The 13,856-nt window shown below is 37.0% G+C and overlaps 2 protein-coding genes across 6 annotated transcripts in view; both read right to left on the bottom strand.

The window, feature by feature from the left end:
• LOC149743890 (uncharacterized) overlaps positions 1-11,264 on the bottom strand; it is a 44,469-nt gene extending 33,205 nt beyond the window's left edge. For 2 of the 5 annotated variants that reach the window (XM_089906085.1, XM_089906084.1), the window contains exons 1-3: positions 10,805-11,264; positions 9,060-9,159; positions 5,450-5,593 (exon numbers count right to left, since the gene is read on the bottom strand). In XM_089906085.1, the coding sequence (XP_089762211.1) occupies positions 5,496-5,593; positions 9,060-9,159; positions 10,805-11,002 (396 nt within the window). In that variant the 5' untranslated portion in view covers positions 11,003-11,264 and the 3' untranslated portion in view covers positions 5,450-5,495. Of the gene's footprint in view, positions 1-461; positions 769-858; positions 1,631-5,449; positions 5,594-9,059; positions 9,160-10,804 lie in introns of those variants that run through there. The other 3 variants (XR_016391681.1, XM_089906086.1, XM_089906083.1) reach the window with 3 other exon arrangements.
• The window catches only part of LOC149743889 (uncharacterized), a 114,639-nt gene that overhangs the window by 26,743 nt on the left and 74,040 nt on the right, over positions 1-13,856 (bottom strand). The gene's annotated exons all lie outside the window — the stretch shown is intronic.

Raw genomic sequence — 13,856 nt, 5'->3', positions numbered from 1 at the left:
TGCTTTTATTGTGTAGCTCAGAGTTTGTTATCTCCTGTATTATTCCAGTAATTTTATGCTCTACATATTTAAGTCCTTATTCCATCTGAATTTTATTTTGATTTGTATTTTAAAATCTATATAAGGAGACCAACCATCTGCTAACTAAAATGTACGTATGTATTTTGCATTATCATATCATGATATCTGTGCCCTATAGAAATCTCTGAATAAAGCATACTACTGTAGTTGAGGGGATGGGCGGGGGGACAGCGTGTCCTTAAAGAGAATAACTTACCATCAAGAGAAGAGTAGGTCCTTCGAGAGAAAACAGAAACCTAACAGAAAATGTTAACTTGCTGGACAAGAGAAAACACATTTCAAGTTTCTCCTTAACCACTATTCTACAGAATGCCAAGCACTTGAGAGTATTCACTTTTGACAGTAGGGGATAGAGTGTATTAAATAATTTTGATACTCACTAGCTGATCCCATGAAGATGGGCTGCTGCTTCGGTTGCTTTGGAAAACCATAAATATCTATTTAAAACTCAGTTTGTGAACATCTGCGGTTATGTTAATCAAATATTTTATCAACGTTTCTTCATGCATTCTCAGTTCCATGAGGTGAAAACGTGCTTCATTTTTCCCCCCTCAGTCCACCATTCACCAGAGGAAAGTTCTCCTTCGTTTGCAGCATTATGTTTTTATCAGATCAAATGTTGGGCAATTATCAGCTTCATCTTGACTTGTGTCTTCAGAAATGTTGAAAGGACTCTGAAACTAGTAACTGATAAATAACTATGTCACTTTCTGGATTAAAAAAAATCTTGTAATTTGTAAAAGTGACTGTTTCATGAAGTTACAATTTTCTGTAGGTTGGATTTTATTTTCCACCTTCTTTCACTTAACTCTTTTCTCATCACACCTAGTTTCTATTATTTTCTTCTGAATTCTGAGAAAAATTGAGTATGTATGTATGCCGAGTATGTATTTCATTGCATTGATTTTCTAAGGAATATAACTTGCTGCTTACTGCTATCACAATGATTTTAAATTTGATAATTCTGTTTTTAATCAGGAATAATAATTTCTTTATAATCTCTAGAATAATAAAGAGGCAATGATAGCTTTGAATCAGGTCGAAAATGGAGTGGTGGCTAGACTCTGGGCTTCTGGGGTTCTAGGTATGTCCCAACCACATCTGGGGCTTCCCATGTCTAGAGGTGCCTCAAGCAAGGAGGGCTTAGCTCACACTTGGAAGGCCCCTATTTACTTTGTCATGTTCCCCAGGGTGGGAGTCAGCTTGCTGAACGCCTTCCTGTTTGCACCAGAGAAAACATAAGAACCCAAGTTTTTGTCTATCCCCATCTCTGCATCAGGTTCAAGCCCTTTTCCTAGAGATACGGTAACCATTCTTTATTCCATAACCCTCATTTGAAGCCACTTCTGACCTGCAATGAAGATGAATAAAGAAAACCTGGACCATTGTTCTACATCATGGACCACAGCTCAGATTTGGACTATTCTTGCACATGGACCAGTAAAATGTATAGGACCTTAAGCCCATGTTCTTTATTTGCATCAAATGATGACCAGTAGACTGATTTTCCATCACTTTTCTTGTAGCAGGAGATGAATTAAATAAATAACTTAGGTAAAAAAAGAAAAGGAGAGAAAAAAAGGTAAAGTTAAGAGGAAGACCATGTATCACTCCCCCTTTTCTTGTTGCCCTAGATTCCATCCTTCCGAGCAAGGAATCATAACATTTATATATACACACACACACACACACACACACACACACACACACACACATATAACATACACAGGCACATACATATACACGTTATTTATGTTTTGTGCAAATAAACATTCTGCACACTATATAAAAGACAAAAATTGATCAGTTACAATTAAAGTTCCCACTACTCAGCACTGTGCAAAGAGAAAATTGGAAAAATCAGTTCGAGATTAGTTCTCACTTTGATGCAATGGTCTCAGCAGAGGTGGATCTAGAGGAAGTATAAGGTGGCAGGTCTTCTATGATGAATGGCTTATTAGAGGAGAGTATGAATTGGTAATAAAAAACATGGGATTTCAGTTCACAATACTGATATAATTTGTGAGGTGAAAATAGCTAAGAATTTTTCAAAAATAATGACAGACACCAAACCATAGATCAAGGACTCAGAGGAGTCCAAGTGGGATAAATAATAAAAAAAACTTTCACCTGGCATGTTGTGTTCAAACTACAGAAAATCAAAGAAAAAATCTTGAAACACACACACAGAAAAACACCACCTTACCTATGAAGAAAGAAGTATAAGATTTATAGCAGACTTCTTGTCATCAACAATGCAAGCAAAAAGAGAGTGGAGAGAAATATTTAAAATGTTGAAATAAAGGAATCACCAAGCTAGAATTCTGTATTAAGGAAAATTGTTCCTCAAAAAGGAAGGAGAAATTAAAGACTTTCTCAAATGAACAAAAATGAGGTACTTTTCACCAGTAGATCTGCCTTTCAAAAAATGTTTAAAGAGGTTTAATTTTTTTAAACTTTAGAGAAAGAAAATGATGCAGGTTAGAAACTGAGATCTACATAAAGGAATGAAGGGCATTAGAGAGGGAACACATAAAGGTAAAATAAACCCTTTTATTTTTCTTTTTCTTACTTGATTTAATATATAAGTGTTCAAACTAACAACAGCAACAATATATTGGATGAGTATAGCTTATTGATAAGTGAAATGAGTGACATCAATGTTAGAAGGGATGAATATGAAATATTTTAAGGTACCTACACACTCATAAAATAATATAGACCTATTCAGAAGTGGACTTGTAAATACACGTTGTAAATACATGTTGCCATCCTGAGGGCAACCACTAAAATCATTTTTTAAAAAGAAGTATAACTGATTTGTTAAGAAATGAGAGAAAACAGAATCATATAAAATGCCTAATTAAACCAGATAAGGCAGAAAAGGGGTAGAATAATAAAAAATAAGAAGTGCAATGAATAGAGAACAGTACAGAAAGGGGAGAGATTAATCCAACTATACACATAATCACTTTAAATGTGAATGGATTAAATGCAACTATAAAAATTAAAAACAGAAAATGACAGAGGGGATTAAAAAAACAACTGACTATATGTTGTCTGCAAGAAACCCACTTTAAAAAGAAAGACATAGATTATAAGTAAAGTGATGAAGAAAACTATACCACACTAACACTAATGAAGGGAAAGCTGAAGTAGCTATATTAATGTCAGGCAAAGCAGACTTCAAACAAGGAAAATTATCAGGGATAGAGAGAGGCATTACATAACGATAAGGGGGTCAATTTTCTAAGAAGACTTAATCCTTAATGTGTACGTGCATAACAGCAAAGTACCAAAATAAGTGAGGCAAAAACAGATAGAATGGCAAGATGCAATAAACAGCTCTATTATTATAGTTGGAGACCTCAACAGACCTCTATCAGTAATTGACAGATTCTGCTTACAGAAAATCAGTGAGCATACAGTTGAACTGAACCACCATCATTATCAACTGTATCTAATTGACATTTATAAAATACTTATCCAACAGCAGAAGATTACAGTCATCCCTTGGTATCTGAGGGGGATTGGTCCCAGGAGCCCCTGCATATACCAAAATCTGCTGATGCTCAAGTCCCTCATATAAAATGTAGTAGTAAAATGAATGGAAATTTCAATCCAAGTTGATTGAATCCACAGATGCGAAACCCAAGAATTTGAAGGGCTAATTAAAATCACAATAAATACATTAAACGTAAGATTTAATTTCGCTAAATAGACAATTATTATTATTTATTTATCACATACCCAATTTAACAGGACATAGGAAGTCTGCAGTATAAGTGACAGAAAGAATCTAAGGGGAGAATACTGATCAAAAAGAAATGGATTTAGTTATAATAATATCAGAAAAAGAAGTCAAAAATACTATCAGGGATTAAAAGATATTTACTATGATAAAATGTATGAATCATTAAGACCTAGTAACTCCAGCTTCTCAAGCTTCTATAAATATAGCAACTCAGTCTTCACAAGGGAAAACTGAAAATCCACAAACTGGGAAATGTTCTCACACTTCTTTCACTTAATGCTATGTCAAAAAATATTTATAGATATAGATAGGTAGATGACAGATAGATGAATGAATGGATGTGTGTGTGTGTGTGTGTGCACGTGCACATGCATATGTGTATCTTATAAGAGTCTTGAATCAGCAACTGAATTATTGAATCTGACACTGACCTGGGGTAACATTCAGACACTTCAAAAACATCTAGATAAGTGGTCTGAGGTATCAATAACATCTATTAAACAGAAATGATACCCTCTCAAGTTGTTAGCATGAGAGATATGGAGGTCAGGTGATAAACTGAGTTCTGACCCAAGCCCAACTCACAGGGCGCTCACTGGTTCATAATGAAATTTGTGGATATTTATCCCATTCCTGATATATAAGTGGAAAAAACACAGTTAGTGATAGAACACCCCTTGTCTTGCTTTTCAAATTTGTGTAGGAAAGCCAAATGAAACTGAACTGAACTTGTCTCCCATTCCAACAAGCTTGAAATCAACAGCAATACTGCATTTCTGGAATTATTGAAGAGATGTATATTACTGTCAAAGATATGGAAAATGTAGTAGCTGTGATTCCTAGATATCCCCATTTAATTTGCTTACATGGCTTTAGCACAACAGTGATGGATCATGGCACATAAACATGGACTCCTGTATATTTAACAGGTGATAGCCTGATTTTGAATTGAAACTGCTATGTCTACATATGATACCCTGACTAAAAAAGCTTATCATAGACATTACCATTGGAGATTTAGGTGTGCATCTATTGGTTTGGAAAATAATAAATTTTCAATCTCCATTAAGTGTGTGTGTGTCTATGTGTGTGTGTTTATATGGTAAGGACCAAGGACGATAGTTCCACCTTCACGGTTTTATATAAGTATTATATCAACTCTCTTGCTTTCTACATAATACTGTATATAGGGCATTTATGATCTCAATAATCCATAGAAGATACCAGTAATTTGCTATATTGATTACATCAGAGTGCTCATTTAACCCCTTTGGGCCCCCACGGGAGTGGAGGAAGGCTGGACAGAGAGGGAGAAGGGGCCATTGAAGGTACAGTATTTACTATGGGATTTAACTCCTCAAAGGCCTCCCAGTAGCTTCAGATCTGCTCAAGAATCCTTCACGTCCTGCTGGTTTGCAGCGAGTGGCTCACAGCTTCAAGGCCTCCTCTGCCAGATGGAGAACCATTTCAAACATCCTGCCTCTATTTTGTACTGTAGCAATGCAGACAGGAGACCTGACCCCATTTTCAGGTTCTAAAGAGAAATTCTAAGTACCTGAAAGACTGAGGAACATGGTGGCTTTTATTTAAGATATGGAGATAGAGAGCACATACCTGGACTTGGACCTGCAGCAGCACCAAATTGCACCCAGAGTTCCCTTTATTTTCTCTCACATCTCTGTTTCTCCTTTTCTCTCTGCTGGATTAGCCACGGGGACTCCAAGTTCTTCATTGTGTGGTCCTGGTACCAAGATTCTCCTGGGAATTATAACGCTATTCACCTTCTACATCGAGCACTTCTTATTTTTTCCCCAGCAACATAAGTCATCCTTAAGAGGGGTCAGGATGCTAGCTCTTAAATATATTTTAGTCATCCCTTTGTACATTAAATTCTCTTTCTTGGAGACTGCTCCTGACATGGTGTTCACCGTGCTCTCAGCTGGACTCCTGAAGTTCTGCCCTGCCTTCCCCACCAGGTACAGTTCAGGAACTGCCTAGCTCAGGGTGATAGGTTATCTTCTAGTTGCTTTATTCCTTTCCGTTTTACATTTAGAGAGTATAATTGGAATACATAAACTTCTCTGTGACCACAGCCTTATTTGCAACCCACAGGTTTTGTTATGGCATATTTTCATTATCATTCAATTAATAAAATTCTAATTCCCATTGCGACTTTATCTTTGACCTACATAATGATCAGAAGTATGTTTTTAATATCCAACTGTTTGGTAAAATATTGGTTATATAGGTTTAAATTTCTTGCTTATTCAGAGCCTTGTTTTATAACCAGAATACAGTCAATTTTATAAATGTGCCATGTGCACCTAAAAATTTCTGCATAATATATATATTCCATCATTGTTGGTGCAGTGTTTTATGTAAATTTAGGCCAAAGTTTTTAATGATGGTATTCAGATCTTCTATAATCTGCTGATTTGTTGTTGTGGTTCTATGTTACTGATCTAGGTAATTTAGATTTTTCTATTTCTACTTAGATTTTTGGAATTTCCCTTCATATATTGCATTGAAGTTTAGACTTATATTCCTTGTAAAGTAACAGTGGGTTTTATTATCCTGCCTTATCGCCAGTGATACTTTTTGCTTTCAAATCTATGTTAACATTAACAAATCTTCTTCAATTTTACTTATTGTTGTTATGACATAATTTTTGAATCCTTTCATTTTCAATCTGACTCTTGTCTCTTGTAGGTGGCATAGAATTAGGTTTTTGGTTTGTTTCAATAATCCTTGTCCTTTAATTTCAGTATTTACAGTTAATGTATTTTCTTACAGACCGTTTACTCCTTGTTTACTATTTGTCCCACCTTGTTATGTTCCTTTTGCTCTTCTTTCTTCCTCTGAGATTTCTTCAAATTCCATTTTCCCTTGTATTAGCTTCTTATTTTTACATAAGTAGCAGTTACACATGTACCATGACTTATTAGCTCTTTTACTGCTTCTCAAGCAATGCTGAGATCTTAAATTTCTTTTACTACTTTTTCCTCTTCCTTTTGTTTTAATGCATTCTAATTTTTGATATATTTTATTATTACTCTTTTTTGCTGTTAGATTTTATTTAGGTTTATCCACTTATTTATCCTTTCTGTTATACATAATTCTTTATAAAGTCCTTATTTTCATCTGTGATAATCTTCCTTCTGCCTGCAGGTCTCCCTTTAGAATTTAATTCAGTCAGTTCTGATGAGATCTTTCCCAATACTTTATACTTTATTATGGCTTGTTATTTTAAATTATTTATATTAGTTGTTTTGCTTTATCATTGTTTAATATAAAGGCTATACAATTTTTACCAAGCTCCATTTAGATCCCCTCTAGTTTATTCTAGTATAGCATACAAGTATCATTTAATAAGTGTGCCATGAAGTGAAAACAGTAAGCAGTAGTACCTAACTATATAAGCAGCATATTAATATTCACAACTAGACAATGTGTTCTAGAGTCGAAGGGGGCAGAACCCAGAAGATACCCTTAGCCTACTGATTAGGTAAATATTCAATTTAAGATGATATATTCCCTAGACCACACAAAAAATAGATACCAGTGTAATAATAAGATTTGAGGTCTGTAATTTTATCTAGCAATGTAGCCCTTAAGGCAGCAATCGCTGGTGTTTCATGAATTAATTGCCTACCGTGGAGCTTTTCAACATAGAATACAAATTAATCCCACACACCTTACTATTATAAAATTTACTTACATTTTTCATGACACATGCAGAATCTAAAGATTTATAAATATGGAGTAGATAATGCTTTCCATTTAAATTTGGCATCAAGCTATCGCTCTGAGCCCAAAATAACAATGCAGACAACGCTGGTTTAAAAAAAATCCCAGATTTACTTAATTTTGGCTGTTTGTTCCTTTGCCTAAGTGTTTGGTTTTTTCTTTGTTTTTAATCTTACTCTATAAAGCCAAGCCAAAGTTCTTTATTCGAAGAATCAGATTTTTTGACTGATGGTGAAGCAGATGGATCACAAAATTAGGAGGTGGGACAACTGGATATTTCTGATTACAACTCTTTTACAGATTTGTTTGCTTGAGTATGGTTTTTTGCTTCTTATTTGAGCTAGAGTTTCCTCATCACTAGAATGAAGGTTTTCATTAAATATTTCTGAGTGTTCTTTTGAGCATCATGTGAATTTGTGATCCTGTCTAACTTGTTGCAGAAAAAATTTAAATGTATATAATCTTAGAAGTATTTATACTAGTTATGAATTCAAACAAAGTAGGGATTTTAAACGCTGAATTATCCTGATTTTATGCCATGCTGCCACTAATAAACCAACAGCAAGTTCCTTGATAGTGATTCTCTATTATGGGATATTGATATATTTTGGGATTTGGAGGTTGGATTGACCTCCCCCTGTTTACAAGACACAACTTTCTGATTTGCCACCTGCTATGTCTCCTATTCATCTTTTTGTAAGACTTTGTAAACATTAAGCAAAACCCTCATGGTACAGAATTTCCCACAAGTGGCCCACATTTGAACAGTGGGATTCAACTGAGGCTTGAAGATGGGCCACACACAACACACCCTGCTGACATGTTCCTCTACCCACGTCCCTCCTTTTCTCACTGCCTGGTAATTGAAGTGTATTTTTGTCAGTGGTGTCAAAGCCTGTCTCCTAGGCTGTCTTATTATTTTTAAATCCCCGACAAGTCCACCACAGTGATCCAGCTCCTTGCACTTTATAGGTGCTCAAGATGTACTGGCCAAGCCAACACGTCTCTCTCAGTTTCTCTAGACTTGCAGGTCCTTAACTGCAGACCCTAGGGTGACTGGGAGACACAGCAGCTGGCCTGGAAGAAACTGTGCATAAACCACAGATTTTTACTTTTGCAGCTTTGTGCATTAATTCTGGATAAGCACATGACAGAATGTCATATGTCTGAATTTTTTCAGGTGTAGTGATGGTGGGAAAGAGGCTGGTAATAGCTATTGCAGACCACACTGCATTACAAAAAATCTGATAAATCCAAGCAATTCAATTCAAAATGGTCAATTAAGGGAAAAATGCAGTCATTTAACTTGATAATTCTACATGATACATTAAGTCTCTCACAGGCTCCACCACAATGAAAGCGAAAAGAGTTGAACGAAGGTAGAGGAAGATTTTCTTTAAGGTCCACTACTTGATTTCTTTTAGCTCCTAAATATGTGGGAAGCAGTAAAGCATGGTGCTCAGGCCATGGTACTCACCTGGTCTTGGAGTTGGGCAGTGTAATTTGTGCACTGGCTGAACAGATGGATAACTGATCATAGGCAAATTCTTAACTTTTCTCTTCCTCAGTGTCTTCATCTGTAAAATGGGGATATTATTGGTACTTACTTCTTAAGAGCTTTGTGAGGATTAACTACACTAATCCATGGACAAGAGACATGTTGTCTAAATAACAGGTGCCCAATAAGTTACAGTGATTGTGTTGTTGTTGATAATGCCCATGACAACAATGATGGCATGTGTCTATTTTTATCATTATAGTGTGATTACACGTCATATATGTTGTATCTCCTTGTTCTGAGATTAACACAGCCTCTTTTAGAAACCACCAAAAGGCTCAACAGTATTGGTGAGAAACATCTGTGAGCAACAAACATTCAGACACAAACATTCAATTAAGACGACCGCTTCCAGAAGCAGTCTCTGAAGCATGTCTGATCTAGAAGGGATGCCCCCATGCACTTCCTGCTGGGAGAGAATCTTCTATTGTCGCCAGTCAGGATCATTCCCTGTTGGTTTAAATTAACCTGAAAGATCCTCAGCAGTTTAGGTATGTTTAGCTCCACATCGCAGATTGTTTATACCTGTGATGCAGGCACGTCAAAACAACAACCACTGAGCCACTGGCTTAGGGTTTCCAGCTGAAGCTACGGCGGTTCTTTTCTGTAAGCACAGGAAATCAGCCAAGCTCAGTTTGCTTAAGACATTCAGGTAAACCGTTTGCTTTGTCAGAGCACTCTCTCCCAGGAACGACCAAGATATTCTGAATCATTTACTTCTTTCCCATTTGCCATTCTTTTCATGAGGTGGATTCCCCAATCGTAAACACAAAGAAAGTGTTGAATCAGAAGCAGCCAGAAGTGATTGGTGATAACTGGGATTTAATGGCTCAATCTCAAATCTAGTTTCAGTTGTGTTTCACCAGAAAATTTTCAGATTCTTGCTATGAGAGTTTGGCAGAAGACAATAAAAATCATGATTTCCTCACTTTTTTCTGATGTTTTGCTATGGCACTAAATAATATGTTCAGTATTCCCCTGGAAATATATAAAGCACATTACGTGGTGTGTTCATCATTTGCCTCTGACTAAAATGTCCAAATGACTGAGAATTAATGAAAATCATTATGGATAGGAGCAAAGGATGTGTACCAACATGTTCACTAAAGCATTGTCTACAATTGTGAAAATGAAAACATATATTATAAACTGTATAACAATAGGCATGAAGTATTTACTACTACATGGACTACTATGAAACCATTAAAATAATGATGTAGAAACAAAAAAATGTGAAAAACGGGTTTTAAAATAAAACAGTAACACACTAATATTAGATTATTTAGTTATTATTCTGGGTCCAACCAGAAGAAAAACAAACAGTAATTTGAGCATGGAAAGTGTAATGAAAAAACTATTAATTATGAAAGAGGATTAGAGTAAGGAAGGAATGGCCAGCGACAAGTAAAGAGAACGCCAAAACACACAGTTAGCAGAAATAAGGAGAGCCGCTAACCCTCCAGTTGAAAAGAAGACCTCCTCCTCCCTGCCCACAGGACTGAGGTCCAGACCCGGTTGAAAAGAGCATGACTGTGGCTCACTGGATGGTAAAGAAGCTGCTGTGGTGTCTCATGGTGGAACTTTCTGGAAATATGCCCTCTGTAAGTTGCTGGAAATCCACATTCTAGGGTTCCAGTAAAACTATGCACGGGGAGATTTCTCACCTGAGGCGCTACTCCAGAACTGCTTGATAGAAGATGCTGATGGAAGCTGTCGTCCACTGCTCTCTCTACGCACTGCTGAAGCCGACTACCGGAGAAGTTGTGAGCCCCGGGAGCAGGGCTGAGGACGCCCTCGGAGCTGCAGGAGTGAGTGGGTGCTGAAGACGCCACCAAGAGCCCTCCCAGCAAGCACCGGGGCATCGCGAAGCAACACCTTCCTCAGGTGCCATCAGTTAGGAAAGCCTAACATCACACGAGGTGGCCAAAGAAAAACTATTTAAAGGACCCATAGCACTGTCCACAGAGCAAGTAACAAAAGAGTGAATTTCGAGCTGAGAGGCGGTAACCAATGTTACCTCAAGAAAAATTAAATTTAAACGGAGTTGTTTTTTTTGGCGCTACACGGGCCTCTCACTGTTGTGGCCTCTCCCGTTGCGGAGCACAGGCTCTGGACGCGCAGGCTCAGCGGCCATGGCTCACGGGCCCAGCCACTCTGCGGCCTGTGGGATCTTCTCGGACCGGGGCACGAATCCGCGTCCCCTGCATCGGCAGGCAGACTCTCAACCGCTGCGCCACCAGGGAAGCCCTAAAAAGGAGTTTTTATCACATAATCAGTGAAATGCAAATTCAAGCAATAAGATGCCATTTTTGACTAAAAAACAAACTGACACAAAGAGTATATAATATTAAAACGTTAACAATGGCTCTCTTTGGGTGGGAAATTACCAGTGAATTTCTCATTTTTCTTGGAGCACTGCCATATTCCTACAATATAAATGTACATAGATTTCCAATGCACAAAAATAAAATACAATTATCAACTCAGCTACCCAAAAAACTTAATATTCACTCAATAACTTTTACTCTGTATTTAATTACAGCATAAAATGTAAGAACAAATGCAATATGGATGCTGCATATTAAAGGGACTCGATCAGTCTTACTCATTTTGTGGAATCAAGGAAAGGGCCATTCAAGCGTTTCCATGAGTTTCTCTTCCATTCTACCTAAAACTCCCTCTTGCTGGAGGAATTCTGTCCATCAAATTCTAGTTATCCAAATCAACACATTTAATATATCTTACAGGGGTATCAGTGCTTTGTGTGTGTGTATGGGGAGGGGTGGTGGGTACAGGTGAAATAAGTTTAGGAAATGATCAATGTACCAAAGGTGAACAGGTTTACATATTATTGTTTCTATCTGTACATACCACACAGGTTTGTACAGAACTGCAATAGTGTTTGGATCTAGCTAGAGCCTGGATATGATTCTGCTTTACCAACCCAACAAGGAACTTCTTCTATGCACATGACTGAATCAAGGTGAATGAACATGTTTGGGGGAAGTTTTAAAGGCCTACACAAAGCACTACAGCTCTGTCAAGTGATGTAATATAAAAGTTCTTTAAAAAAAATTTACTGTTGCCTTTCAGTCTACCTTCCTGTATTTTACTACACTCTACCTTATTTTAAATGTGATTTAAGGAAATGTTTTGCTCCATACTTTCTTAGTCTATCCCTCCCTTTCTTCCTCTCTGCCTTATAAAAGAATATATAATCGAGCCAAAAAAAACCCCCTCCAGCTTATTTGTAAAAAAAAAAAAAGCTTCAACTAGCAACCTAAATGTCCAGCGACGGATGAACGGATAAAGATGTGGCACATATATGCAATGGAATATTACTCAGCCATAAAAAGAAATGAAATTGCGTTATTTGTAGTGAGGTGGATGGACCTAGAGTCTGTCATACAGAGTGAAGTAAGTCAGAAAGAGAAAAACAAATACTGTATGCTAACACATATATATGGAATCTAAAAAAGAAAAAAAAAGGCTCTGAAGAACCTAGGGGCAGGACAGGAATAAAGACGCAGATGTAGAGAATGGACTTGAGGACACGGGGAGGGGGAAGGGTAAGCTGGGACGTAGTGAGAGAGTGGCATGGACATATATACACTACCAAATGTAAAACAGATAGCTAGTGGGAAGCAGCTGCATAGCACAGGGAGATCAGCTCGGTGCTTTGTGACCACTTAGAGGGGTGGGATAGGGAGGGTGGGAGGGAGGAAGACGCAAGAGGGAGGAGATATGGGGATATATGTATGTGTATAGCTGATTCACTTTGTTATAAAGCAGAAACTAACACACCATTGTAAAGCAATTATACTCCAATAAAGATGTTAAAAAAAAATAAAAATAAGCTTTAAAAAAAGCTTCAACTACAAAGGGACATGTTACCGCCTGCTACCATCAATATAATACCTAACAATTTATCATTGACGCTGTAAGAAAGTTAGTGGTGTACCTAAAACCATCTTTTATTTTAAATATCCCTTGTTGTGCTAGTAATGATTTTCCTTTATTATCCCCAAGTCATATATTTAAACCTAAAGAGACAAACCCAATTTCACTTCTCTAAATTAATCTACTGTAACCACATGTACCCTAGCTGTAGGAGATGCTTGAGCCATTTTCTACTTAAAATTCTGAAAGACTCGTGCTCACATAATCCCCACTGACACTTTTGCAAATGACCAAAAATTTCATCAAGGCCACTGGATCAGAACAATTGGTGGGTACATCAAGTAAAAAGCAATATAAAGGGTTAACACTAAGAATACCTTGAGGGAAAAGCCTAATTGTGTGCCTCTGTAGGTAAGACATCCATATTTCTTTTAAAATGCTTTTAGGGCAATACTACAGATGCATGTTAATATACCCTGCTTGATTTAAAAAAAAAAATTTAATGGTGGAACATATCAAATTCAAATCGCACAAGTTGCAGCGCTTGATTTTTCTTAAAAGGTCCATTTTTACTCCTTACTCTTCAATCTTGACATCACTTTCAGAATGCGTCCCCAACACCTGCCCCCTGATCCAGGCAGGCAGTGATATTTCCTTACGTCTATGTTTCTTTTATCACATTGCATCATAATCATTTACTTAATCAACTTTCTGCTTCACTACAATATGAGTTCTGGGAAGCCAGGATCCATGTTTTATTAAGTTTGAATCTCCAAAGTTTAGTGGATTTGCTGTTTCAACAAATATTTATTAAAT

Source organism: Delphinapterus leucas, unplaced genomic scaffold, assembly GCF_059928025.1.
Source record: "Delphinapterus leucas isolate spDelLeu-1000000601 "Yukka" unplaced genomic scaffold, BTC_Dleu_Yukka2 spDelLeu_asBTCV2_sq61, whole genome shotgun sequence".
NCBI lineage: Eukaryota > Metazoa > Chordata > Mammalia > Artiodactyla > Monodontidae > Delphinapterus > Delphinapterus leucas.
This window is presented reverse-complemented; position numbering and strand designations above follow the sequence as displayed.